This window comes from Apteryx mantelli, chromosome 21 (assembly GCF_036417845.1).
Source record: "Apteryx mantelli isolate bAptMan1 chromosome 21, bAptMan1.hap1, whole genome shotgun sequence".
In the NCBI taxonomy this organism is placed as follows: Eukaryota; Metazoa; Chordata; class Aves; order Apterygiformes; family Apterygidae; genus Apteryx; species Apteryx mantelli.
Genome location: NC_089998.1, coordinates 12,784,337 through 12,811,230, shown reverse-complemented (window position 1 = coordinate 12,811,230; position 26,894 = coordinate 12,784,337). Strand labels below are relative to the sequence as shown.

Below are 26,894 nucleotides of genomic sequence, written 5' to 3'. Positions count from 1 at the left end.
CCTGGAGGAACCCAAATGCACCAGGCACATGCACCTGCATGTTGGGCTGGGGAATACCCTCTTCAACACCCTCATTCCCTCCTGTAGGAACACACAGAAAACCACATGGGTGCATGAACACACTGCATGTGTGCTGTGCTCCTTCGCTGTGCCTGTACATGCTGTATGTGCACACATGCACAATGCCCAGATATGCACAACACCCGTGGCATTTTCCATGCCCCCTGCGATGCTCTGCTCTGCTCACCCTCCAGGGTGCTCCTGAGGTGCCTGTTCCTGAATCTCAGCCCTATGGGGCAGGCTGAGACACCCCAGCAGAAGACTCTATAACCTACACAGGACAGAGCTGATGAGGGATCCTCTTGGATTTAGGGAGCTGCCAAACCTTTCAAGGGATTTGCTAGAGACTCTTGCTACAGGGCTAGCACCAGCCCTGCCTGGTTCATTTGCCATGCAAAAGCATCAGGGAGTTTTGCAGACAAGCCTGTGCTGTCCTCAGGAAACTCCAATCTGTTGGTACTGAGTTGAATCCCAGGAGCTGGTCTAGAGAGCAGGATCAGGCCTGCGCTACGATCGGTGCATCGCCTAGGGCTCCTGTCCCGGGTGTGCACAGTGTGCGTGCTGACATGCACGGGACATGTCCTGGCACTGCAGCCGTGGTGGGATCACAGGAAGGAACTAGAAAAGAGTGAATGTGGCAGCATGGATGTGGCCAGGACCCCGCAAGCAGATGGGTGCACGTGGCACTGCCAACACAGCCAGGAAAAAAATCACACCTGAGCTTTGTATTGTCCATCCTGAGGCAGAGCAGGCAATCGCTCCTTTTGAGCAGACTTTGCAGGTCATTTGCAGGCTGCATTTTGGCTTTAAAAGCTGATGCCATCCTTTGGGACACATCACTTTCTCTTGAGAACTGAGGATGAGAAAACTCATTGCATGCCACAAGCATAATACACTGAGATGAGCAGTGCAGGGTTGTGACTGCATACACTGAGGCTCGGTGCATGCAGGGTGAGTGAGCCTGGACCCCTGCACTGTGCGACACGGTCGCGGGGTGGCCAGGTTGCATGCACAGTAACATGCTGCGCCTGTGCACGACATCGAAAGCAGAGATAGCTCGGCACAGGGACCCATAGCACATGATGCAGAGCACGGGCTGAGAGCACAGTTTGAAGGGAAAAAAACTTAATTTTACCCTTATTAGGCTTTTCCAAACCAGAGTACTGGACATTGGGCTGTGTTACAGAAGGGGCCAAGGGGCAACAGCCATGCTGGGGGTTTACAACTGCAATGCCAGGTCATGCAGGTGATGCCTGTCCAGCCCCCGCAGAGACACTAGCATTTCTGAGGGCCCTTCCTTAGACAGACCAAAAACTTCTGTGGCCTCTGTGAGCCCCCAAACCCCTCTGGGCAGGCAGCAGGGGAAACTTGGGCATATGCTTCACAGGGGAGAAAATCTGGGGAGAAGCCCAGATCTAGCCTCCAGATGAAGTGAGTCATCCTAGCGATGGTGGCAGGCAGGTGGACTTATTTCACTTTCTGGAAAGGTTTGGAGTTTGCCATGAAGATTTGGAGTTTGTCATGTTCCTCCAGCTACTCGTTGCCCTCAGGGCAGGCATGGCTGCTAATCCTGCTGGTTTTGGTGGCTGGCCACCAGCTCTCGGCTTGCCTTGCCCTTTCGATAAGGGCCCTTACCCCAGCTAAGTCAAACACCTCAAGGGATATATCAAACAGTGGAAGGTCCCTCCTGAGGGTGTCTTGTGACATCCTTAAAACAATGAACCCGTCTGTCTGGCTTTAACTATTTTGCACAGACTGAATTTAGGGATTGGCTTCCTGCTATTCTGTCCAGACTAACTCATCCATGTGCCCATTTTGCACAACCATGAGCTTTCTTTAGGTTTGAAAAATTCCTCAGTGTACTAAGATTTGCTGAAAAATCATCATTTGCAGGGGGAAGCTGTTTATAACGCTATGTTAAGACTCCCAGCTTTTGAGAGGGTATTTGGGCTCCTGGTATAAAAATCTTTCCCTCTAAGAGAAGCTGTTTGATATCATCCTTGGATACTAATGGGCTGAAAAGAACTTCATCACCCTCATGTGCCTGGGATGCGACACTGCGTCTTCCCACTAGAGGAACGGAAATAATCGGTGAACAGGTCTGATGGCTTGGTTTGCTGTGACTAGGAGAGCCCATGAGCTCTGGGGGAAGCTGGGAGTTCCCCGAACCTGCTAGACTGACCCTGTTGCCACACGCGTTCTTGTCCCCAGGTGAACGACAACCCACAGCTGGACATGCCTGTGGTTTTCTGGTGTTTCTTTTGAAAACATAAATGTCCCTTTTGCTGTGCGGTGAGGCCAGAAGTTTCTAGAGACTCAGGTGAGTTCAGGCATCCTGAGAGATCGCTGTAGCTCCTAAAACCTTGTGTTCAGCCATGCAGGATCGGGCACTGCAGGTTTTCTGCTCCAGTACTGCTGCAGAGACCAAGATCTTTTCTGGATCGATATTGTAGGAGTTGCTCTGAGCCCAGCACCTTTCTCCAGGCTGGGATAGTAGAGAAGCATTTGCAGAACAGAGGTGCCAAAGCTGGTGTGCAGAGCTGAGATCAGCTCCAAGCCAAAATCACACCTGTTCCCTCCCAGGGAATGGAATGTGCCAGGGACACATGGGGACCACCAGCAGCGCTACAGGAAGGACATGCAAGAGCTTTTTCATCCTTTCTTTCTCACCCAGGCCCACGCTGCTGCCTGCTTAGCCCAACCTGGTCCTACACAGAGGCAAAGGGACCCATGGGTGCCCCAACTCCACATGCTGATCCTTGAAGCTGACCCCACTGCAGCCTCTGGGCTGCAGTGGGACAAACCTCCTTCGGGAAAAACAGCCAGGTGAGGAACTGGGCCTTGCCATCCCGAGGCTGTGCACAAGCAGGTGCTGCCTCACGACTCAGCCCTGCAGGTCTTTCCCCCAAAGCAATGCATCACCCACGTCTGGCAGAAGCTCATATCTGTGAAGGCAGTGTTTTAAACCTCTCTGGGACTGGATCCACTTCATACCTGAGTGTCTTCCCTGGTGGAAGCAGCTTCCGGCTTAAATACACCAGTGGGGGTCCTGTGCAGAGCAAAAATCCTCCACAGGTCCAGCTGGAGGGCCTCAATCCCTTGAGAAGGTGTCGTTGCAAGCACCCATCCCAGTTCCCTTCCTTAGGAACGGCGCTTTTCCATATTCTCCCAGCGGCTGCGCTTTCTTCGGGGACAGAGATGCTGCCGGCCATCTCCTGCGGTGCAGACCTCCGTCCTGGGGCGCAGACTGCTCACCCGCTGCTCCATCGTGGGACAGCCCGTGGGTGCTGGGGCAAGGACCAGCCTCTGCTGAGGGCATGAGGACCAGTCCAGCCACGGACACTGCTGGACTGCTCACGAGAGCTGTAAACCATTGAGTGTCCAGCTCAGTTTTCCATATGGTGCTCACTGATAACCAAGGCCGGGACTGAGTGCAACCCCTAAATGGCCAGGATGCCTTTCAGATATGCATGGCTAGGGGCTGAATGTGAGGGGTTGCTGGGAGCTGGCAAAGGCTAAAAGCAAGCAGCTCACAGATCAGTCAAAAAAAGTGCAAATGAGGGTTTGCCCTTTTCCTGTTTCTCCTGGTTTTCCCAGTCTCCTCATCAAATCACTCAGATTGTCTCAGGGATGCATGTGCAATGTTCCCAGAGGTTTCAGATGACAGAGGATATGGTATGCACAGCTGCATCACACACAAGGTCCTCACTTTGGGCAGACTACATTTTTTGAACTTTAGCTCTGCCAACCTTGGATTTTTCTCTCTTCCGTAGCTCCTCTGACCTCATCACTGTGTCACAGCTTCTGTTTGCAAATGGGGATAAGGATGCATAGAAAGTCAGAAAATATTTCTTTGTAAGTGTGGCTATTACTTCTCACGAGGACCTCACTCTCTATTCCCCTTCCTATAGTAGGACTTCGCTCAAGCGGGCACCTAGTTTTCATTCTTATTTTTCTGCTGAAATTTTTCTTCAAAACAATTGCAGGAAATTAGGCTCTTTTGAAGCAACAAATAGATATGCATTAGTTTGGGTTGTCCGTTTACTCATAATGAATGCACAGTTCCTAGGCAACCACCAGCTTCCAGCTCAGTGAGTCCTTCCCTTTATACGTGATGAGTCCAAAATAGCAACTTTGTCTTGGGCGCCGTAGCTTTTCTATCTGAGGATTATCTGCCACTTATAAAACCTCTAAGGAGCCGCACAAGACTGCCAGATGTGGCTTTCATAGTTCAATTCGGAGTCATAACTTGCCAACAAATTAAATGTTTGAACTTCAATATGTGACTTTAAGATTACTGGTTACTATTTACAGACTGTTAGTAATTCACCTCGGCCACATTAGGGTTGGGTCTGCTATGCTGCAGATCTACCTAATCGTCTGTATTGCAGCTTCTAGTATTTGAGGTAGGTACACTAAATAGTTCTGTTGTGACTAAGCTTCCTTTCGTGGTTCTCACAGCATGGACCAATTTCTGCTTCCCAGGGACAGAGAAGGGAACGATGCTTTCATAGTAGCATTTGAACGCCTAAGAGGGCAGATTAAGGCTTTCAGGCCAGAACCTCCCTCCTAGGGAGCAGTCCTGCATTTGAAGGACCTGTTTACTTCCATCCAAGGGACTTATCGGAGGCCTTTCAGAGACGTGGCCTGGGTGTCTTCCTGCAGATACTGCTGCCTATCCTCAGCCACCAGTCAGGAGAGGGGAGCTCTGAGCTGCCTTTTCTGCCCGTGGGAATCCTCCTGGGAAGCACTGGCTGTCCTAAAGCTCCCTCCTAAAGGCCTGGGGATGGCTGTGACATCTGTGCTGGGGGACAGAGGGATGACCATCAGCACCCAGGGCCAGAGATCTGTGCAGATGCAAGACTGAAAGATGCCTGAGATGATACTCTGCGGTTAGCGATGGACAGGAACAGAAACACTACCCCAGGGTACAGAAAGAAAAGACAGGGCAACCAGTTCTGTCATTTTAACCTCATCAAGCGTGTTTACTGGCTGTGTGTTGCAACAACTCTCCATCAGAGCTCGCAGAAACATTGTGCACAGAAACCACATGCTCTGCGGCGAGGGAGCTGAGAGGGGAGTGAAGGAAAAGCCGCTGCTGCCAGTGAGCCCTCTTGCACCCCGGGTACCACACGCCCCCACTGCACACGCACCGGACAGCATCCCTCCTGGCTCCTGCCAGGTGCACGTGCAGTGCTTCCACATTCCCATTGCTCCAACCCATCACGCCTCACTCTGACGGCTCCACTGCTCACGGACATGGATTTTCCCAGTGAGGAAAAGGGTCTGTACCTAACCCAGCTTTACACAAGGCTGCCTCACTCCCCTTGGCAAACCAGCTTGCGTTTGCTGTGTGGCCTGCATTTCCCTCTCCAGTTCACACCAGCTACCAGCTCCTTTCCCACTCCATGGTGTTTTTTTGCCTTCCATCTCCCTCTCCTGTGGGTCTGCCCCTTCCCAGCACTGTTTACACAAGTCCACATTTCCAAAGTGCTCTCTTTCTCCAGCACCAGAGGAAAGACACGCAGGGCAGGTCTGGACCCCATCGACGCCCACTGATCCATGCCCAGAGCATGCAGAGTGGAGCTGGATGTGCTTCCCTGCAGGACTCTCGCATCCTGCAGCCCAGAAGAAACAGTTTTGCCTCTCTCCATCCCATTATGCTGCAGCACAGAGAAAGGGCTGCAGAGCCATGGAAAGAGCCCTGAAGTCAGGGGAACAGGGTCCCCGCACAACACACATGCACACGGGGACCGGACTAGCTGCACATCCCAGGCACAGGGGTGCTGGAGCTGCAGCAGCTTGGGGCAGCCCCCAGTGTCACACTGCGAGCAGGCGCACGGCCCCGCATGGGTGTGCCAGTGCTTGCAGTGGGTCGAGTTGTCCCTGAAGCACTTCCCACACTGGGCGCAGGCATAGGGCCGCTCGCTGGTGTGTGTCCACTGATGCTGCAGCATGTTGGAGCCGAGGCCGAAGGCCTTGTCACACTGGGCGCAGGCATAGGGGTGCTCGCCCGCATGCATCCACTGGTGCTGCGGCAGGTTGGAGCTGAGGCTGAAGTAGCAGCCTCACTGGGAGCGCTGGTACGGCTGCTCGCCAGTGTGGGCGTGCTGGTGCTGCAGCAGGTTGGAGCTCTGGGTGAAGCATTTCTCGCACTGGGCGCAGGTGAACAGCCACTCACCAGCATGTGTCTGCTGGTGCTGCAGCGGGTTGGAGCTGAGGCTGAAGGTCTTGCTGCACAGGGAGCACTGGTATGGGCGCTCGCCCATGTGCGTGCGCTGATGCTTGAATAGAGTGGAGCTGAGGCTGAAGCCTTTCCCACAAGCGGTGCATGCATAGGGGTGCTCGCCCGTGTGCGTGTGTTGGTGCTTGATGAGGGTTGAACTCTCGCTGAAGCCTTTCCCGCAGGCAGGGCATTTGTAGGGGTGCTTACCAGTGTGCATGCGCTGGTGGTGGATGAGGTCAGAGCTCTGGGCAAAGCCCTTGCAGCACTCACTGCACTTGTAGGGTTTCTCACCAGCGTGGGCTTGCTGATGCTGCACCAGCTCTGTGCTCAGCCCAAAGCAGCACCCACAGCTGGGGCATTTGCGGGGTTTCTCCTGGCTGTGCCCATGCTGGTACTGGATCAGGTAGGAGCTGAGGATGAAGGCCTTGCCGCACTCGGTGCACTTGTAGGGGTGCTCGCCAGTGTGGATTTGCAGGTGTCTGATCAGGTCAGAGCTCTGTGCAAAGCCCTTCCCGCATTTGCCACGTTTATAGGGTCTCTCTGCTGCAGGGTCCTTGGAGAGGGCACTTTTGGGGACAGGGCTCTCCGCACCTTCCCTGAGATCCCCAGGGCCAGTGAGGGCCTGCCATTGCCACTCTGCTCTGTCATCAGCTGCTTGGGAGAGGGTGTCCCTGGAGTCCCCTCGCATGCCAGATGGCTCAGCCATCTCAGCAGCAGGAGCCTTCATCTCTTCCTCCTCCATGTTCTCATCATCTGCCAAAGAAAGAAAACCCAGCTGTAACTTCTCCCATGGACCGTCCAGACACTCCGGCACAAGGTAGAGCCCCTGCTCCGACGAAAATCACCCCAAGCAGAGCCAGAGCCAGGAGCCCAATCAAAGTACCCACAAGGAGATGAACACCTCCAAGGAGTGCACAGGACCTCAGTAGAGGAGCCACTTGGTAACAGTGACCATCCTCAGGGAAGGGAGAAAGACACACACAACATGTACTGCATACAGTAAACCCTGACTTTATGCATGGGAAGTGTACAGAAATGAGGAAAATAAAGTGGCTAGGAGTAAAATCCTTGGAGGTGACCCTGCTGGGGAGCAGTGCTAGTCCAGCTGCCCAGCTTGGTTTTGCTACAGATACCTCCTAAAGGCCTGGGGATAGCAGGGAAAGAGTTTGAAACCACCAGCTTTCATTCTGAGCCACCAAACAGAAAGCCTCAAGGAGGACCGAAAGGAGCAGAGCACACTGGATATTTTACTGACCGGTGTGAAGGTAGGCAAGGTACACCTTTGATGCCAGTGCCCAGTCAGGGTGTGTGCACAACCACACCGGAGGGCAGCATCAATGTTCAGAAGCTGGGGACAGAACAAAGACATGGCCCAAACCGGCACGCAGAAGGACAGCTCACGGGAGGAAGAGCCGGTGGCTGGCAATTCCCAGGCCTGGCCTCACAAAAGATGACAAATGTCACACTGCGGCAAACACAAGTGCTGCATCCAGCTGTCTGACCGTGACAGAGACAAACCCAAGGGTCCACAATCTTCCCTAATCACCTGCACTGAAAACAAGAAGAACCTGGCACAGGCACCTGGAGGCAGATATTTCACCAGCAATTTGAACTTGGCAGCACTCAAAGTTTGAAAAGCAGATGCTATGTCCAGAAGGGCCTGTGATCTTCAACTGCAGGAGCTGCAGCAGAACGGGATTTAAGGGGTCAGCTCTCATCAAGCTGCTCTGTCCCCAGCCCATCCATCCCCTGCAGGGCACCTCCCAGGCCCAGGGACTTGCAGGGAAAGGGGCTCCCTGATTACTGCCTAGGAGTGCTCCAGAGGCGGTAGAGGCCTCTAAGTTTGCTCCCAACACCCTTCCAGGGAGCTTTTCATCCTCCAAGTGTCTAACACAAAATGCATCGGCCTGGAGCGCCAGGCCTGCAAGCACTGCTGGACAGCCCAGGTCTTCTTGGTATCTCCAGCCCCATTTCCATGCAAGGTCAGTGCCCTCCCATCAGCCTCATTGCTGGGGAATTTATCTACTATGCAGAAGAAGAGGGTTGAAGCTTCCTGATGCTGAAGCAGGCCTAGAAACTTGCAGGGCTGGTAACCAGGCAGTTTCAAAGAGAAAGCAGGGGGGGCACTGCTATGACTTTGAATTCAACAGGCTCTGGAGCCATCATGTTGGGATCTTCAGGACACATGAATGTGTCTTTAAATCACCGGTGGTGTTTTAAGTGCCAGCATGCTATTTTGGACCTTATTCTAAGACTGGTTTCATCCTAGAGCTGACAGAAGTAAGTTACTGTTGTGGACACATCCAGTGCACAAGAGCACATGTGGATTTTGGTATTGGTACAACCCAGGCAAAGCAAAGGGATGCTTTTGGGAACGTCTTGAGGCTGGGAGTTGTTGGTAGCTCAGGAGGCATGTGAGAGTCTGAGGAAGCTCCTGCCCCCTCTCTGTGTAGCCTTGGGGTCTTTTAAGACAAATGTGAAAGGAAAAGGTTTAAGGTCATTGGATTTGGTTTCAGGCTAAGGAAAGGCTAAGGGCAAGGAGGGAATTGAACACGGGTATGAACACATCATCTTGGCCGGTCTCCTCCCAGGGTGTGTGCAGGGTACCGACCCCTGGGCTTCCCAAAGACAGCTTCCCCCCTCCCAACCCTACAGGCATGTACAAGAGCAAGGTGAAGAGCACTGCCAGCCCAGCAGGGCAGGGAGAGCGAAGTGTGGCCCTTCCCAGGGGAGTGTAGGCTGCTGCTTCTGCTGCAGGCTGGCCACGCTCCCAGCCACACGCTCAGCCTCTGAACATCACGGACGTCTCACGCTTCTGCAGCTTCTGCAACCACAAAATCCCTTTCCCCTTGAGGATAGTTTGTATGCCCTAAATGCTCCAGGGCTCGTCCTGCTTGAGACCAGTATGGGGTTAACAGTAGAGGCAAGGGAAGAGCTGGTGGTCCTTCCCCAGGACAGAAATCCTGCAGCCTCCCCAGCACTGTTCCCCAGCCCGCCCTCTCCCCTCTCTGCCTGCAAGAGCCCAATGCCCTTGTCTTGCAAGGGTACCTTCAAGCTTCACTTGCCTCTGCTTCCCCTGAGGCTGCCTCTCCTTTTTTCTTAAAGACCAAGGTTACCCGCTCAAACCTGGCAGGTAAGACATGTCAGGCATACCCTTGATGTTTTGCACATCTGTGACCTCAGGCTGGTGTGGATGAGCCACAGAAATGTCACACTGGGACCTCTGCCATCGGAAATGATAGAAGAGGAACACTCCATGGACTAGCTGAACAGGGCATACCTGGGACAACAAAGACCCCAGGGCTAGGGGAGGCACTTCCAGCAACAGGAGAAGAGCAATTGGTTGCAAAAGGTTCACACAGGAAATGTGCACGTGTCCAAGGCACCCACATGCAAAACAGATACACAAACCTGGAAGGGGAGCCTGGAAGAGAACAGTGATCTGTCCTGTGGGGAGACGGGGAGAACTTGGCAGGTTCAGCCTAGCCAACTGCAGGCCTAGAAATACACAGCGGCACTATCCAGGAGGAAGAAGAGTTATTCAAGATATTGTTGGCACAAGAACAAATTGGCCACCAGTAAATTTAAGCTGGAAAGGAGAAGGCAGCTGTGGACCATGAGAGCAGCATGGGCTGGAATGGCCTTCCTGAGACAAGACCGTAAAAAGCCCAGCTGCTTCAGAGCTGGCACCAGGTACTTTGTTGAATCAGATTATGCAGAAGGCGCCTGTGAAAGCAAGAGCTGGACTCAGAGCCAGGACCCCTTTTCTTTCTGCCTGCCAGCAGCTGGTTTCCCAGTGGTTAGTGTTGTTGCTGCAAGACACCACAAAGGGATGTTGGCTGGCATAATGGGACAGAGGCTCTTCACATTAAGGCTATTACCCTGACTGAACAGGCTGTACAAAGACCGTAGCCCTGGCAAGCGGCTGAGGTGGGAGGGGTGCGCTGGGCAGCCCTCGAGCATGTGGGATGCCCCTGGCCTGCTCAGACTGGTGTGTCCTGCCCTAAACATTTCTGAGGCACTAATAATATGAGCTCTACTTCTGCACACAGGTTATGGGTCAGTTTGGGAGAGAAAAGGCACGGAGAATAAGCCAGCGGGTGCCGTCCGCATGGTCTTGCACCTCAGAGGTGCAGGCTGGCTGCCCAGACCAGAGCATGCTGTTCTGAGATGTATCTAGGGTGCAGCTTTAGAGCTTGACCTATGTGCAAGCAGAGCCTCTTGCAAACAGGGCTGCAACACAGAAATCTGGAGCAGAAAGCCAAAATGAGCCAGTGCTCCTGAGGCACTCAGGCTGCTCTAGAAGGAAAAGAAGCTGCCAAGCTGGAGAGTGACAACAGCGACATCCTCCGTGTGAGAAGTGACATGTACTTGCTCACAAGCAGTCAGAACGGAGCTACGATGACTCCAGAGCTACGTGGGAGTGTTGGTCCAGGGCCAACAACAGGGAAGAGGTGGGCAGGACACCGTGGCACTGCCAACACAGCCACCAGGTGCACATCCACACCAGCAGACCACAGATGCTGGGGAAGGGGAGGATGTTGACTCTTCCTTTAAGCTCGCATAGGAAAAAATATCAGTCCTGCTTTGGGGAGACAGCTCAATATGGGAAAGCCTGGCAGCAGCAAGACCTGGGAAAGGGACAGGGGCTATCAGTTGCTCTCCCCCAGGAGACCTGCTGGGAACCACATCTTTGTTGGCAATGCGTAAGAAATTAGGGCCACTGAGGCTTAAAGACAGCCTTCCTTGGATTAGGCTCCCTTGCCATCAGGAGCAGCAGGCTTTTTCCATCAGGGGTTGAGCAAGGCCAATCTTGGGTTATGGAAAACCCAAGAGCTGGCTGCTGTGCTGGTTACGGACAGTGTGTGCTCTGCTGCACACCTACTCTCAGTCCCCAGCCAGACGGGAAACTGAGACACAGAGCTGCCAGCTACACAGGGCTAGAACTAGAGAAGGGTTTAACCTCCCACATTCTCCATAGCTTCTCCAAAAAAGTTCCCAGAGCTCCCTCTTCCCTTCCTTCAGCCTCCAGAGAGGTCACTTAGTCGCTTTACAGTGCTAACCACACTTTGGGACCTGCAAGCCCAGCAAGGCTTGCACAGGACACAGGGATCAGCTGCAGAGTCAGCCTAGGATGGTGGGCAGGGGAGACTGGGATTTGCATGCAGGGTGCTGGCAGCAGGGAGCTTTTGGAGAATACCCTGGGTGCCTAGCCAGCTCAGCACCCACCAGTATCTGTGCTGGCAGGGCCAGGCAGGATGATGTCACCCTCCAGAGGAGTTTTTCTGCTGGAGAAACACCCCAAAGAGGACCATGACACACAGGCAGGAAGCTCAGGAACCTCATGCCATCACTCTGCCTTGCAGCCCTAGGTCTCAGTGCCCTGTAGGCAGGCAGCCAGTCCCTCGGGCACCCCCGGAGCATGGCCACCTTTCTGCCAGCCCAGGGGCTCTCCCCGCTGCCCAGCTCTCCAGATGGCTTTGTGGGTGGTGCCAACGGCACAGCTGTCCAGCCCAGTGACCCCACTAACACTCACCTGGCATCACAGCTGTGCAGAGAAGATAGGCAGGGGCATTGGAGGGCACTGGTGTGAGCGGTGGTCCAGACGGGCTGTGCAACTCGAGCTCCTCATTGCAGATGAGAGGCTGGCCACTCTTCCCTTTTGTGTAATTTTTCTCTGGCAAAGGGCTTTGGGAAATGTAGTTTTCTCATGCAACAAACTGTAAGAAGAGTCATTTCCCTTTGCAAAGTGCTGTGGGAAACGTAGTTCAAGTCCTGGAGGATTCAACTGCAATTTAAGGCTACCCCTTGTTCTGTCCCATTCCCCGGGTTGTCCCAGCCCAGTGTGCATGACCTTGTCCCCAGCATCCCCATGGCTCCTCTGAGGGCCAGGCTGCTGCACTGATATGCTTGTGAGAAGACGTGGGGCCACTGCACTCTACACGAGACAGCTTGTGGGGCTCAGTGATGGGGAGGGATGCAGGCCCACCTTGTGAAACAGGCTGAGGGCACCACGGTAGTGTCACACAGCAGGGACAAGGCTGGAGTTGGGGGACCCATGCTGGCCCTGTCCCGCACCAAGGCATGCTCAGCTGCAAGCACAGCAGAGACCGTCTTTGTTGCAGGGAGTGTGGGACAGGAGTTGTGTCCTGCATGCTAGGAGCAGGACACCTGGCAGGGTGCAGACTGAAAACAAAACCTGCTCTGTCCCCAAGCACCCAAAAGCATTGGAGCAGAGGCCTAGTAGGGCTGACCATAGCACCCAACTCACCCCATCTCCCAGCAGTAAGAACCCTTTTGTGTAGCCTAAAGTCCAGCAACCTGCAGCAAAATGCCTATCAGGACCCACAGGAGGCACATAGGGAATGCAGGGGTGTGCTGCCCACGGCAGAGAGTTGGAGCAGAGCAGAGCAGAAAAGGCTCCTACCCATGGTAGTGCCACATCCCTGTGACTTGTGCCAAACCTTGTTTCTCCAGGCCTGGCCAACAGCATCTCCCTGCACCTTCCTGCTTTCCTTTCGGCTTCCCCAGGACCCAGCAGCACTGGCCGGTGTGGGGACCCAGGCCCCCCAGAAGGAGGGTGCCAGGTCTGGTTCTGCAGGTCTGCTTCCTTCTCCACGGGGTGCCCACAGCTGGCAGGCTGGGTTCCCTGCCAGGACTCAGCTCTGTAGCTGAGATGGATGTAGCTCTGAGCTACATCAATCTGTGAATGGCCCTTTCTTCCTGCCCCATACTACAAGTGTGGGGGCTGAGCCAGGGGTAGCTGTGCAGGCACATGGAGGTGTTTGGAGTGGAGGGGCTGGTTATGTGGAGCTGTGCCATTCGTTCTCTGGCTTTGCTCACAGCTTGGGGCTTGCAGGAGCTGTTGCTGTTGAGTACCAGTTAGACAGCCTCCCCTTTCCTTCCACAGCCCCACCTTGGACCTGCACAGGGGGGCATTCCCACCACTTCACCACCTCCCAGATTCCTTTTAGGAGTATCACAAGCTGCTGAGCCTTCCCACTGCATCTGGGAAAGGTGCCAGCCACAACTGGAGCCATTGGGCAGGTGTGCCAGGCTCATGTTGGAGCAGAAGCCAGCAAAATTCACACCCAGCTTCCCCCTAAGGGCCAGGCTAGTGGGACTTGCGCTGTTACAGCGGAGGGAAGGGCATGGAGATGCTGCACTGACACTGGGGTTTGACCCAAGAGCTCAGCTCCATGCTGGGTCTCTCTCCCCAAAAGCAACTCCACCCAGCAGAAAAGCCCCAACCCTGCTGTAGGGTGGCAGGAACGTGGTACCCCAGAGGAACTGCCCCTTGCAGAGGAGATGCCGGAGGTAGCTGCAGCAGGCTGGGAACACCCTCCATGGCTTCTGGTGTTTGGGGGCAGTGTCTCCATGCTGGTTCTGGGGCCCGACTCCATCAATACCAGCAATTTTCTTGCTAGAGGGAAGCAAGGAGGCTGTAGACCTTGCTGGGCAGTCCTGCCCTGCCCAAGCCCCTTCCTGCTGCCCTGGCAGGGGGCAGAGCAGGGGCAATCAGCCAGGCAGGGCTCACACTGCTCCAGAGCCTCTCCATGGGTCCAGTGGGTACCGGCAGGGTGTAGAGCAAGGCAAATGCCAGGGAAGCCCTGGAAGCCTGGTGGCCAGTGATGCTGGGAGCAGGGAAGCCAGCTTTGTGGCTGAGGGAGTGTGGCAGAGTCAGGGCTCCAAGGCAGCAGGGCTGCAGAAGGCAGTTTGACCTCTAGGCTGAGTTTCAAATTGGCACCTTCTGAAAAGCTTTACCCTAGAGCAGAACTGACCACTGGGAAGCTCACACAGGGTCTCTCCTGCCTGGATTTCAGGTGGAAGGTGCTAAAAATTAGCTTATTTTCTTCTACAGAATGTCTTGTCCTGGGTATTGGCATCTGTGCCAGCATCCTTCTCCCTTGCCTTTGCTCCAGTTGTGTCCCTCACTGCTCATCCAGCCCAGTGTAGTTCACTGTTCACGGCTCTCCTAGGGGTAGGCACAGCCTGGGCCCTGGCAATCCATAGGTTAAACCACCCAAACCTGTCTCAAAAAGGATTTGTTTTGTGAGCACAAGCAGGCACTTTATACAAGACGGCAGGGGAACACTGAAGGCTGGCAGGGGATGCAGAGGGTGCAGGCATCCAGGGCCAGATTCTTGGTGCCCAGCTCCTGACATGCGTGCCTGGTGCGTGGTTCTGAGTAGGGCATGAGCAGATTTTGGTGCCCAGTTCCTGGTGTACTCTGCTTGGTCCATAGAGCCCTGTTTGCTGCTCCCGGTGCCCAGTCCATGCTTCCCAGCCTGAGGTTCCCAGGGCCCCCTGCCTGATGCAGGTGCACAGTGTGTGACGTATGGTGCCAGTGCGCAATACCAGTGCCCAGTGCCAGAATGCAGTGCGTGGTGCATGGTGTGTAGTGCTGGTGCCTGGTGCTGGTGTGCTGTGGTGGTGCACAGTGCCTGGCTCATGGTGCTCAGTGCTGGTGCAAGGTGTGCAGTGCCAGTACTGGAGCCAGTGCGCAGCCCATGTGTGGTGACCCATTCCAGCGTGCAGTGCCTGGTGCTGGCATACTGTGCTTGGTGCTGGAGAGTGGTGTGGATGCCCAGTGCCCAGTGCAGGTGCCTGGTGCCCTGTGCTGGTGCCACTTTCCATGCTGATGCGAGTGTGCAGACAGTTCGTTGCTGGTGCGTGGTAACAGTGTCTGGTGCTAGTGTCAGTGCCCATGCCCCATGCCAGTGCCTGTGTCCATGCTCATGCTGGTGTCTGTGCTACAGTCCATGCCGGTGCCCATGCCAGCACCTATGCCCATGCCCGTGTCCATGCTGGTGTCTGTGCTGGTGTCCATGTCAGTGTCCAGTGCCAGTGCTGGTGTTAATGCCAGTGCCCGTGCCTGTGCCCATGCCCATGTCGGTGCTGGTGCCTGTGCCTATGCTGGTGTCATTGCTAGTGCTCATGCTAGTGCTGTTGCCGGTTTCTGTGCCAGTGCCGTTGCCGGTGTCAGTGCTGGTGTCAGTGCTGGTGCTGATGCCTTTGGCAGTGCCCATGCCACTGCCGGTGCCTGTGCTGGTGCCCGTGCTGCTGCTGGTACCAGTGCCCGTGCCGGTGCCGTTGCCCGTGTCTGTGCCGGTGCCCGTGTCTGTGCCGGTGCCGACGCCGTTGCCCGTGTCCGTGCCGGTGCCGGTGCCGACGCCGGTGCCCGTGCCCGTGCCCGTGCCGGGGCGCGGCGCGGCTCGGGTGCGCGGCCGGGGCGGCCCCGCCCGGGGCGGGCCGTGCGGCGGAGGAAGCGCAGCCGGCGGGCAGAGCTGCAGCCCGCAGCCGGCCGGAGTGCGGCTCGGTGAGTGCCGGGACCGGCCCCGCTGCTCCCTCTTCCCGGGTCTTTCCCTGCCTGTCCGGGACCCCTCGCTGCCTGACTTGGTCCCCTTCTCTGCCTGTCTCGGTCCCCTTCTCTGCCTGCCTCGGTTGCCTTCTCTGCCTCTTTGCCTGCCCCGTCCCGGTCCCGTCCCAGCTTGCCTCACTTCCCCCTCTCTCCCTGCTCCCGTTCTCCTTCTCCCCTTTGCCTGCCCGTCCGCCTTCCGTTCTGCTTGCTTGCCCCTGCCCTGTCCCTTCATTGCCCCTGCTTCTGCCTGCCCTTCACCTCCAGCCCCTTCCTCCCCCACCTCTCCCCAGTACCTGCCCCTCCTTTCTCAGAAACCTGCCTCCCCACCAAAAACTCTTACCCCACCCCATATCCCTTTCTGCACCCTGTTTCCCACTCAGGACCCCCTCCTTCATCTCAGCACCCTGCCTGCCCCTGTGTCCTCTCCCTCCTCCCTTCCTTCTCTGCCGTCTCTGCTCTCAGACCACATGTCTGAAATATATGGTCGGTCGTGCGTTGGGGGCTCATGGGACTGGCAGGGAGGACTGAACAAAGTTCTGTCCCCGTTCCCAAACTGGGGGTCCCTTCCCCAGTGCCATGGGAACAGCCCTTGGCACTGATACCCTACGGCACTTTGGAGCTGGCAGATCCCCCTGTGTCCTGAGTTAAAGTGGTCTTTCTTTTGTAGGTGGTGGGAGGTGAGAGACAGCCTGCTTGCTCTGCAGCTGCCAGCCGGGACGTGTGTGCTGACAAGGAACCGGGAGGAGCAGGGGACATGGATCGTGGTGCCACCCTTGAGAATCCCTACGCCAGTGTGGACATCCCACGGGCCCAATTTCAGCACAGCTTCATCACTCGATACCTGAAGGATGAGCCCTCTTCACCCACAGTGATTGCCAACCCTGCCACAGTGCCCACGTACAGCTTGGAGGAGCAGGCAAACCATGCCAGCATGGCCAGCTGGAACAGTCAGACCATTTCCACTGAGAAGTCCTGGTCTCGGCCATATAACCCCTATGCCAGCCTGAAGATGCTCAGTGGGACATCCCCTGACTCCTTCTACACAGTCAGTCTGGACAACTCATCCAAGGACCATGAGCACAAGGTGAATGGGGGAAACTGCTGCTATAAGTACTGCCCCTGCTGCAGAAAGTGCTGCTGTGTTGTCTCCTAAAGGCCCTCGCTGCGAGCTCTGAATGTGCCAACCGCGGGTCCGTGCCGGGCAGCCCCACAGGGACCTGGCTGCCCAGCCTGGGCTTCATGGTGGACAGGGCTGGGAGGTGGCAGTGGAGCTGCCTCCATTACCCACCAGAGCTGGCAGCTTGGAGGTAGCACCAATTTGACTCCAGTGTTGTTTTTCTCCCATGAGCTATGCAGCCAGATTCACCAGTGATGGGCACCTGCCAGGTCCTGAGAGCCCAATGTGGTGTGGCTGGGGAGAAACACAAGTCCCCCACTGCCCCAGCAAGGTCTGGGTGCCCTGAGGATGGTGTGTGCCAACGCAGATGCCCACCAAGAAAGGCTTGCACCGGGACTGTTTGAGCCTGTGAACCTGCCATCCTTGGCCATGGCTGCCAGTCCAGCCTTGCAGGGAAACCTACAACTCTGAAGAAGGCTCAGGCTTTGTCTGCACACCAGAAGGCAAGTCTGGATGATGGCAACAACGTGTACGTGGCAGAGGTTGGTGGAGAAGGCAGGCGGTGTTGCTGTCTCAGAGGGGGGGCAAAAAGTCAGGCCATGCCTGAGACTTTCTGGAACTCAAACTGTCCCCCCCAGGCTGGGACAGAGATCCCCACCTCTTCAGAGTCAAGGGGTCACCCCCACACAGCATCACGGGGATGCTGTAAAGCCCTGTGCCAAGCAGCTCTGAGTGGATACCACTTCTCTTCGCCATGCTGCCCATGGGACGGAGGGAAGGAGACAGGAAGGACAGGCAGACAAAGTGTGGCAGAGTGCCGGGCACTGCTCCAGGGCAGCACCTGACAGCACGGGTTCAGGTGTCTAAAGTCTGGGTGCTAGGAAACCACCGGCCTGCCTCATTTCCTCCTCCTGGGCTCACCAGGCTTGGTGGAGCGCTCAGTGGCAGCACATCCCCCCACACTGGTCTGCGTTTGGGCTCTGAGCCCGGTTCGGCTTGGCCCCAGCACCGTGCAGGCACCCAGCACCAGAAGTGGAGTAGTCCTGGGGCATCCTCCTTCAAGCAGTTCCCAAAGCAGATTCCCAGCGTGAACTTTCTGCAACAACTGGGCAAGGAGCAAGGCAAGCGTGGAGCCCGCTTGCCTCTTTGCAGCTTGCTGGGGCAGCCCCTGAGTTCGTTTTCGGCTGAAGTTGGCACACCGGAACTGGAACAAGCATGCTGTTGTCCTTGCGGAGCAGTGCATCCCACGGCTGGCTGGCTGTGCTGCGAGGTGATAGTCTGCGTAAGCAAATGCGTCTGCTGCAGGAACTGCCTCTGTCTTCACACTGGCGGTCAGGACAGGGGCTTGGAAAGAATGTGTGTGTTAGCAGATGACTTCAGTGCACTGCAAATAAAATTACAGACATCTCCTCCCTTGCCAAGGTACGCCTCTTCCCTCCACCCTGTTTTTTCCGGGTTTCTTATGTTACTTCTTGCTTCTTCAGTCGGGCTGTGCCTGGCCCCAAGTGGGACTGGGGGGCCCAGAGCTGTGTAAGCACAATGCAGGAATGGCACACAGCTCTCTCCTCCTCCCCAAACCAGGGGGCAGGACACTTAACTGTTTCACTGCTGACTGCAGCAGCAGAAATGGCCTGCTGAGCTCTTAATCTTACTGCTGCCCTTTGCCCCTGTTGCCAGCCTGCCTCCCACTGCTCCCGTTGCCAAGGCATTTCCAGTATAGCCCCTGCCTGTCTGGGGATACTGGCTGGTGCTAGGCCAGACTGTGCCAGGTTGGATGTCTGTCCCTTGGAAAGAGAAAGCCCAGCTTTGCAGGGGGCAGAGGAAGGGGTAGGTTCCTGGCAGGGCCAGCTGGGTGCTGGTGGGGGGTGGTCTTTGAGGCACTGCCCAAGCTTGCTGAGACCCACCTAGGAGCCCACAACCATCTGGGAGCCCACCACCACTGGGAGCCCTGTGGCTCTGCTTTGCCCTTTGCAGTGCTTCTGGGTAGCGAGGGTCTGACAGAGGTGCAGGGTATGGCCCTGCCACTCTAGCCCCTCTGCCCAGACCCCCTTCACTTGCCAGCAGAACCTGTGCCTGTGGGTGGTATAGGGGGTGGTGCTGCTTGCAGGAAGATGTTGGCAGGGACACAGCCCTGTGCAACCCCACCCCAGCACAAGGAGCTCTGTTGTTCAGCCTGCCTGAACTGCTGTCAGTGCTAACATGGAAACCAGGGAGATCCACCCCTTGTTTGCTTTCCCTGCTGCCCTGTCCTCGATGCCAGGCTTTCCCTGCTGCAGAGCCCACCCACAGTGTGGCTGAGATCTTCTGGGCAGGGAGGTGGTGTCACAGACACCATGGGTGCTTGGCTGAAGTGCCCTGCCCACAGAGGTGGCTTGGCATCCCTAAGGTCCAGCATGCTCTGTGGGGGCAGATGTGGTTCTCAGGGGCTGGCCCAAAGCAGAAGAGCATCGTGCATGGCACTTTCAGCAGAGCCCTCAGACTGGCAGGTTCTGCTTCACCAGGGAGGGTCGAGCGGCTCTGCTCTGCCCTGCCCCCATGACGTGGCCAAGGGAAGACAGGATGTGGTAGCCTGGCCCAGGCAAAATGCTGGCAGGACACAGTGTCCGCTGGCAGCACGGTACGTGTCACCACTGCCCTTCGCTCTGCTTAACCTTGGGGTGACGGCAAACAAGCTAGAAGAGGCTAGGCAGAGCACTCCCTGCCAGTCACCTGGGCAATGATTAAGCTGAAGCCAGCAGAAAAGGTGGAGAGGAACAGTGGAGGGCAGAGAGCAGAGTGCCAGAGGGCTGAATACTGCCATCCACATGGAGGGCCCAGGCCTTGGCATGGATGTGCAGGGTTTTGGGTGACATGGACAGCGGTGGGCTCCTGTCTGCACAGTGTGCAGCTTGCTGGGTGTGTGCATCCAGGTCCTGTGGGTGCTCCCCGGGTATGGTTTGTGTTCACCGAGGCTTGGGCGTATGGAAGTTTGCGCTGGGTGACTGGTATCTCCTACGTGCATTAAGTGTGGGTGGTGATGCATAGCCCAAGGAGAGCCTGGCCCACCTGGCCCAGACCTTTACACTCTCCTGATGGCACCTGCTCCTTGTCCCACTGTGTTCAAGGTCTCTGCAGCTCTTGGGGCTGGGTTTAAGATAGGCCTTGGGAAGGGGGCAGGGAAATGTCTGGCTTTGACAGGCCCTTCCCCCTTTTCCCACCAGTGCTTGTAGCTGCTGTTTCCAGATATACCCTCCCCTGTACTCAGATTTGGGGGTTTTCTCAGGTACACCCTGCAGCAGGGCACAGGACAGCAAAGCCAGGGCTTAAGGCTGGTTTCAGACAGCGTGCCCCTTGGTGCCATCCTGAATGGCTTAGCAGATGTGTAGTCCAGTCCCTTGTCACCCAAGGGCTTCCCCACACCTGTAGCTCTGGGGAGGCCAAGGCCCTTGTGTGCTGTGCACAACGACAGCAACCAGCCTCCAAGGGACAGAGCGTGTCTGCAGGCTCCTGGCCCTGTGAGGAGATAGGCTGGCACAGGAGAGCCCAGTATGGCATGTGTGCAATAGGCAGACATGGCTAAAGCTGCCTGGGTGCGTGACCCCCGGATGGGATGTAGCACCTGGGCATTGCAGAGGGCACTGCCACCCAGCTGGGCCAGGGACACGATGGGCCGAGTGTGTATGTGAGGGGCAGGGGTTTTGGCAAGCACTGGGATGGGGTAAGAGGGCTGAGAGAAGTCTGTGTGTTTGGGGATGTGTGTGTGTTTCTATGAGGATGGCCAGCCAGAGGGAGGTGATCGCTGTCCCTGGGCAGGGCCATGTGCATACCTGGGTGTGCGCACAGCCGAGACCGTACCTCTCCCCTGGGTCTGATTTCCTATGGCCAAAGGAGACTGATGTCTGCCTGCCAGGCACCCTGGGGCAGATGAGTCAGGCCAGGCTGGCAGTGGCACTGCAATTCTTTGGAAGGAAGGGTGACTTCTCACCAGCTTTGGGACATGCAAGGAACCAGACATCCCTGGGCACATGGGTTTTGGACAGAGCACACTGTGACCAGGGAGGAGCTGGAGTGGTGCCTATTGGGGTGCCCAGCTCTCCCCTGTCTGCTGACATGGAATATGCTGCCACTCACATCCCCCAAGCATGCATGGGAAATAGGTGCTGCTGAGCTGAATGAGTCTCTCCAAGCTGCCCATTTACCAGTCTGGGAGCAATGTGCAGCCAGGCACTTGGGGAGGCACCACCATGAGCTGGAAGAAGGGATGAATCTCTCCAGCTCTGTGTATATATGCATGTGTGTGGCTGTGTGCCTGTGTGGCTCCGTGTGCACCTATGTGCCAGTCTCTGGGCACACACCGAGGGCAAGACAGTAGTGTATGCATGTGCATGGCTTTCTGCATGCAGGTGCACATGCCTTTCTGTGTGCACAGCCCACCAACTGCATATCAACAATGTACATGCGCATGTGTGCAGGTGTGTGCAGGCAAGCATGGCAACATGCCAAATGGCTGTTAGCAGGGAGAAGTGGCGGGGAGACTGGTCTTAAACATTCATTAACTCCACAGAGCAAGCTGGGAAGCACCGATCCCAGCTTGGCCTTGCCCTCAGATGTCAGGGCACAGCAGGAATCCCACTCAGCTGGTTCCTGCTCCACCCGGGGCACAAGCGACTACCCCCCACATCGGCCAGCTGATTCAGCAGAAACTGGCCTGCCCAAGGTCCCCAGCACAGCCCTGCCTCGAACTTGCTGCCCTTCAAGCCCTGGATCGTGGCCAGCTGAGTGAGGGAAGCGCAAAGCCCTGCCACAGGGTGCCACCCTGGATGGACACATGCATTGGGAGCCCACCCAATGCTCACAGCCTGGGCCAGCAGAGATCTGCATCCAGCCCAGAGGGGTGGTGAAAAGCCTGTGTCACAGGAGCAATGGGTGTCAAGCTGCTGTGGGGCAGGAAGAAGGCACACCTGTGGGATGGCAAGCTATGCCTGGCCAGTGTCAGGGTATCGTGGTGCCAAGGGGGGAACAGGACATGGCTGCATTGCTCAGGAGGTGCCAGCACACCCTGCACACCCAAGGAGGACAGGCACTTCCCAGCCTCATGCTGGACTCTGGAAGTGTGGGGGGAGCTTGGGAGCATCTGGGCAACCTGGGGAAAACTTGTGACCTGAGGGCTGCTGTGCTGCCAGGTCTACTGCCTTGCTCCTGAGCACAGGGTGAGAGTCAAGTCTTTCCACAAAGCTCAGTTCCCAGAGTTCAGTGACCCTGTGAGGGCTGGTCTCCAATTCAAAAAACCTATTTCTTGCTGTCAAGCAGTGCTGGAAATGTGGCCCGAGGGTGGCCTAAATGTTTGGCAAGCAGGCAGCAAAGGAGAGCACTGCCTGGCTCTCTGCCTGCTTCACTGCCTGCTCGTGGCTGGAGCAGGGGCTGCTGCCCTCTCCTGCTCCCACGCAGAAATGCTGCTGGGTGTCCCAGGCCTGACAGCCCTGCCCTGGTTCCATGATGTGCTTTTTTTGCCCAGGATCCTGAGTCAGGCTGGGTTCAGGGGCTGCCTCTGCACATCCCCTTTTTAGTCTTTCCTGGTTTGCAGGCCAAAATGCTACTCCTGCTGAGCACCCTCCTTGCAGAGGGTGCGATTTCCTGCTGGACTGAAGGCTGTGCAAGGGGGGCTGGCAGCTGCGGGGGCAGAGCTTGGCATTGCTGGCATCTCCCTTGGGTCATGCATAAGCATAACCCTTGAAGGCCTGGTTGGGGGGGTGCCAGGTTCTTCCCCAGCCATGCCTAGTGATCAGCATCATCCCATCATCACCCAGAGCTGAGGACCAAGGGTTGCTTAGTCACCTTCTCTCCCATATGCTCCATACTAGTGTTGCTCCAGGGTGGAGAAGACCAAGGATGCTCTGGGACCAACCCAAAAGAGGAAAGTACAGGACTGAGCAGGATGCAGCCTGAGAGAGCAAAGCCACGTGGAAAGCCTGGGCTCCACACACCCAACATGAGAACCTGTAGCCTCTGCTGGAAGAGCAAGGGCAGGTCCCAGCGATGTGTCTGGTGGCTTTTCCAGGGAAGTTGAGCTACTGGTCTCCCCCAATCCTGCTCTGCCCCTGCCCCCAGCCCACACATTGACTGCAGGCACCCTCCAAGCCACTCCTGCTAGCATAAAGCTTGTGTTCCTCAGCTCCTGTGATTAGCAAGTCTATGAAGTGCACAGGGGAGCTGGGACACCTCTGAGGTGCCCCAGCCCTTCCACCCAGACTTCCCAGAATCTGCCCAGATCAACCCCCCCCCCCCCCCACACACACACACACACAACCTACTCACCACTGACAGTTTGCCTGCTGGCACCAGTCACAGCGGTCGCCTCAAGACACTGGACAGAGCCTATCCTGCTGCACTGCCCCACACGTGGGCACTGCCAGCTCAGACCCACATGCCAGGCAAGGCTTGAGTCTCAGTGTCCCAGCACCTGTGCCAGCACCTGCCCCAGCACCAACCCCTCCACATCTCCTCTGCTGCTTGCCCAGTCTCCCTAGGCAGGACCCCCCGCTCTACCCATCACCCCCTAGTTGCACCCCCTCCCCAGCAGCCTGAACCACCTGGAAAGGTGCAAGCCGTGTGTGCCCAGGAGCAGCTTTGCTGGCAAGTCGTGGGAAGTCACTGCTGGCCAGCATCTTCCTGGATGTGCCCTGCTGCTGGCAGGTGGCTGGAGGATGTGGAGGACTGTGCCGCTGCTGTTCAAGTACAGCTGATTTCCAAGACCTTTCCACATGCAGGTGAAGCCCAGGGCTCCTCAGCCTCACGCAGAGGGTTTCTTCTGCTGGTTAATGCAGTAAATGCTCCCAGGGCAGCAGTAAGGGAGGGAGAGCTTAGATTTCGGAGGGCTTTGTTATCTGGGTGCTTGTAACCCAATCGCACAGGTTTGGCTTCCCAGCGGCAGATCCAATAGCACAGTTGTCCCTGAAAGGTGAGCCTCTTCCCATTGCCAGAGCCATGAGCAGCCACCTGGACCTGGCTGTAGAGCTGCTCACAGCTCAGGCCCCTGATGCTCTTTGCGGGACTGCCACAGCCCCCTGGGACAGCACAGCCCTTCTGTCACTTCACCTGAGACCCTGGAGGGAGAAGAGCACCTCAGGACAGGTAGGGATGGGGGACTGGGGAGGAGGTGGTGCCTGCATACACCAAAATGCTTGTGATCATGGGTATAGAGGGAGCTGGGTCCTGGTAGACTATGGGACAGGGCCTGAAACATGCTGGCAGATACCAGACCTCCCCCTTCACATGAGGTTGAACCCCTCAGTTCATCTCCACCAGCTTGTGTGGCTGCCACCCTGCTGCTGCCGCCAGCCATGCCAGGGTGGCCTGGTGCAGCCCGGGCAGGGGCGGAGCAGAGCTCTGGAAGGGCCTGACCCATCGGGAGCTGTTCCCCAGCTCAGACGGCTGACCTGCTCCTTCCTACAGGGGGGGTTCCCATGAACCCAGGGCCCACGCAGGTCTCCAGGCAGGTGGGAAGATCCAGCCAGTCACTATTCATCTGCATTTACTCCCGGGGGCAGGAAGGGGCATTTGGCAGAGCTCCCAGCAGGGATGCTGAGTGGCACAGGGGAAAATGCATCCTCCCATGGCTGCAAGGGAGACTCTAGGGCCCCCTTTAGTGGCAGGGTCCTGCTTTTACAGGCAGGGCCAGACATGGAGCAGGAAGGGATGTGCTGGGCAGGGAGCTTGCCCAGACAGCCCCAAGCACCTGCCGTGCAGTGCTGGTGTTTCTCTCTCCCACACCTCGGATGCATCCTGGTCCTCTCAGAGGTGGCATCCATCCCTCTGGCCTTCTCCATGCCCAGATGCCCTCCCCAGCTGCAGGGCTGATGGGCTCCTCTCACCTTCCTCTCCCCAGCATGTCCCAGGCTGGTGGCAGTGCCTGTGCAGAGGACACAGGGCCAGGCACCGAGGTCCACTCCCGTACCCTGAGTCGAGGCAGCCACAGGATTGACTGCATCATCTGCTACTCCTCCTACGACCTGTGCAGCCGGCTGCCACGTCGGCTGTACTGTGGCCATACCTTCTGCCAGGCCTGCCTCAAACGCCTTGATGCCATCGCCAATGAACAGCGCTGGATCCCCTGCCCGCAGTGCCGCCAAAACACGCCCACACCACGCGGCGGAGTGGCAATGCTTGACCTGGACCTGGCCACTTTCCTTGCTGTCAAGGCCGACAAGGAGCATCCCCGGGTGGCTGGCAGGCCCGAGCCTGACTTGGCCACCAAAGGGTCATGCAAAGAGAAGGTGGTCACCCAGCAGCCGTCAGGGCTGTGCCAAGACCCAGTGCCCCAGGCACCGTTCCCCCAAAGTGACTGCTGCCAGCGATGCCTTTGCTGTGGGGTAACAGCTGCCTTTGAGAGCTGAGCAGGCTCTTGGCAGGCTGGGGCTGCTGTGGGCAGTGGGAGGATGGTGCTGCCTGGTGGCACATGGACTGGCAGGGCAGGCAGCAGCTCTGCATAGCTCGGCAGATGGAGCCAGGGCTTCCTGTGCCCAGCATGCTGTGGACAGTCAAGCTCCTAGGGTGCTGTCTGGGCCCTTTTTGAGGACTACCTACCCCTTGAAAGCAGCTCAGCCCCAACCATGCCCAGGGTCTGCATGTGGACAGTAGCAGGGGGGCTGTTCCTGGGTCACAGCAGCTCATAAAGGGCCTCAGCTTGTACAGAGCTCCTTGCCTATCCTGCCAGGATTTGGGGCAACAGAAGGTGGGATGAGGATACACCCACCCCTTCATCCTGCCTATCCATCCCTCTGACAACTCTGAAATCTGGTCCAGCCATCACAGATGTCTCCTGGAGCCTGGCCCAGGGCTTGCTGATGCCTGGCTTCTCCATGCATGCCACTCCACAGCAGGGACACCTCAGCCAAGTGTCCCACCAGGCAGGGTACAAGGGGAGCCTGGCACAACACAGAAAAGCAGAGATGCTTTGGAGAGTATGTCTGATATCCAAAAACTTCATGTCTATTAAACAACTCTCTGTTGGCCCTGCTGTGCTGCATGTGTTGATCCTATTTATCGGCAAGCCTCATGTTAGCATGGGTAAGCCCTGCTGCCTGGTGCAGGAGAATGAAGTGACCTGGCCTGCCAGTTACTTTCCTCTGTTTACTCTGTTTGCCATTTGCATTAAAAATTTGGGTGTTGGGGTAGCTGGACAGTTAACAGTGAAGATGACACAGTCACGAGGGGGCCAGTAGCAGTAGCAGGGAGGCTTTTGCCATGACACAGCTCCATCTCTTGAGATTTATCTGGCTGTCACTTGCTTTGCTCAAATCTGGGATGTCCACCCAAAGTGAGCTCCTGATCAGCCCCATGCTCTGCTGCTCATGCTAGTTTTAGTCATGCTACCTAAAATTCTTCCCACCTCCCTGCCTGCATGCACATACATAGCCTGTACATAAACTCCACTATTGTTTCCATGACTGGGCTGTCAGTCCTGATTCCGCGCCTGAATACAAACGGGGGACTGCAAAGACAACAGCCTAAACAGGAAGGTCTAGATTGTATCAGAGATCAAATGGAGAGGTCTGGGGCACACTGGAGTGATAATAAAGTTCTTAGGTAGGACTGGAAAGACTGAGGGTTGCCAGTGCAGCTCTTGTGGTCCTTCCTCAGAGTCCATTTTCTGCTTCCTTTTCCCATGTGGTTTATGAACTCTTACAATATCCCAGCTTCAAGCATTGCTGGCTAGCCCTCAGGTCTCAGCAGGGGACCTCAGCCTGTGCCTCCTTGGAGCCAGCAGTGATTTCATGTCCCCCTCCTAGTGCTTGGCTGTCTGCTGCACTGGCTGCCAGGGCTGTGGCTGGAGCCCATCTCCCATGCCATGTACAGGACCCATGTTGTATATGTCTGTTCACAATTCTGCCACATGGTGTCACTTGCCAGAAAAAAGTCAGCATTCTGAGATCTGCTCAGCATGGGGACCCTCTGGCAACAGGAGCAGGCACTGCAGAAAGGGTGCTACCTGGGATGCCCCAGTCAGACAGGACTGGGCAGAGATGAGGGTGCCCAACAGGATAGCAGAAGCATGGTGTGGTTCAGGGACTGTAACCCCACTGCATCTCTGCCCCATTCTGTATTTACACCCTCACCTGAGTCCTTTGGTGACCACCAACACTCCAGTTGTG

General features: G+C 56.5%; 3 protein-coding genes across 3 annotated transcripts; 2 read left to right on the top strand and 1 right to left on the bottom strand.

The window, feature by feature from the left end:
* Positions 1-4,996: 4,996 nt before the first annotated feature.
* Positions 4,997-11,943, bottom strand: LOC106494265 (zinc finger protein 436-like). The gene is made up of 2 exons (XM_013954497.2): positions 11,823-11,943; positions 4,997-7,039 (listed from the first exon to the last, which is right to left on the bottom strand). The coding sequence occupies exons 1-2, from the start codon at positions 11,827-11,829 to the stop codon at positions 6,129-6,131; spliced, it is 918 nt and encodes a 305-aa protein (XP_013809951.2). The 5' UTR covers positions 11,830-11,943; the 3' UTR covers positions 4,997-6,128.
* Positions 11,944-15,549: 3,606 nt separating this feature from the next.
* CYSRT1 (cysteine rich tail 1) lies at positions 15,550-18,173 on the top strand. Its single transcript, XM_067308984.1, has 2 exons — positions 15,550-15,605; positions 16,315-18,173. The coding sequence occupies exon 2, from the start codon at positions 16,402-16,404 to the stop codon at positions 16,798-16,800; it is 399 nt and encodes a 132-aa protein (XP_067165085.1). The 5' UTR covers positions 15,550-15,605; positions 16,315-16,401; the 3' UTR covers positions 16,801-18,173.
* On the top strand, positions 17,519-25,759 carry RNF224 (ring finger protein 224). Its single transcript, XM_013954472.2, has 2 exons — positions 17,519-18,186; positions 24,629-25,759. The coding sequence occupies exons 1-2, from the start codon at positions 17,519-17,521 to the stop codon at positions 25,134-25,136; spliced, it is 1,176 nt and encodes a 391-aa protein (XP_013809926.2). The 3' UTR covers positions 25,137-25,759.
* The last annotated feature ends 1,135 nt before the right edge of the window (positions 25,760-26,894 follow it).

Bases quoted from the DNA above. Each gene is read 5' to 3' on its own strand.
- CYSRT1 (XM_067308984.1), top strand. From the start codon at position 16,402: ATGGATCGTGGTGCCACCCTTGAGAATCCCTACGCCAGTGTGGACATC.
- RNF224 (XM_013954472.2), top strand. From the start codon at position 17,519: ATGCTGCCCATGGGACGGAGGGAAGGAGACAGGAAGGACAGGCAGACA. The intron at 18,187-24,628 runs GTACGCCTCTTC...TCCTCTCCCCAG, and splicing joins ACATCTCCTCCCTTGCCAAG to CATGTCCCAGGCTGGTGGCA.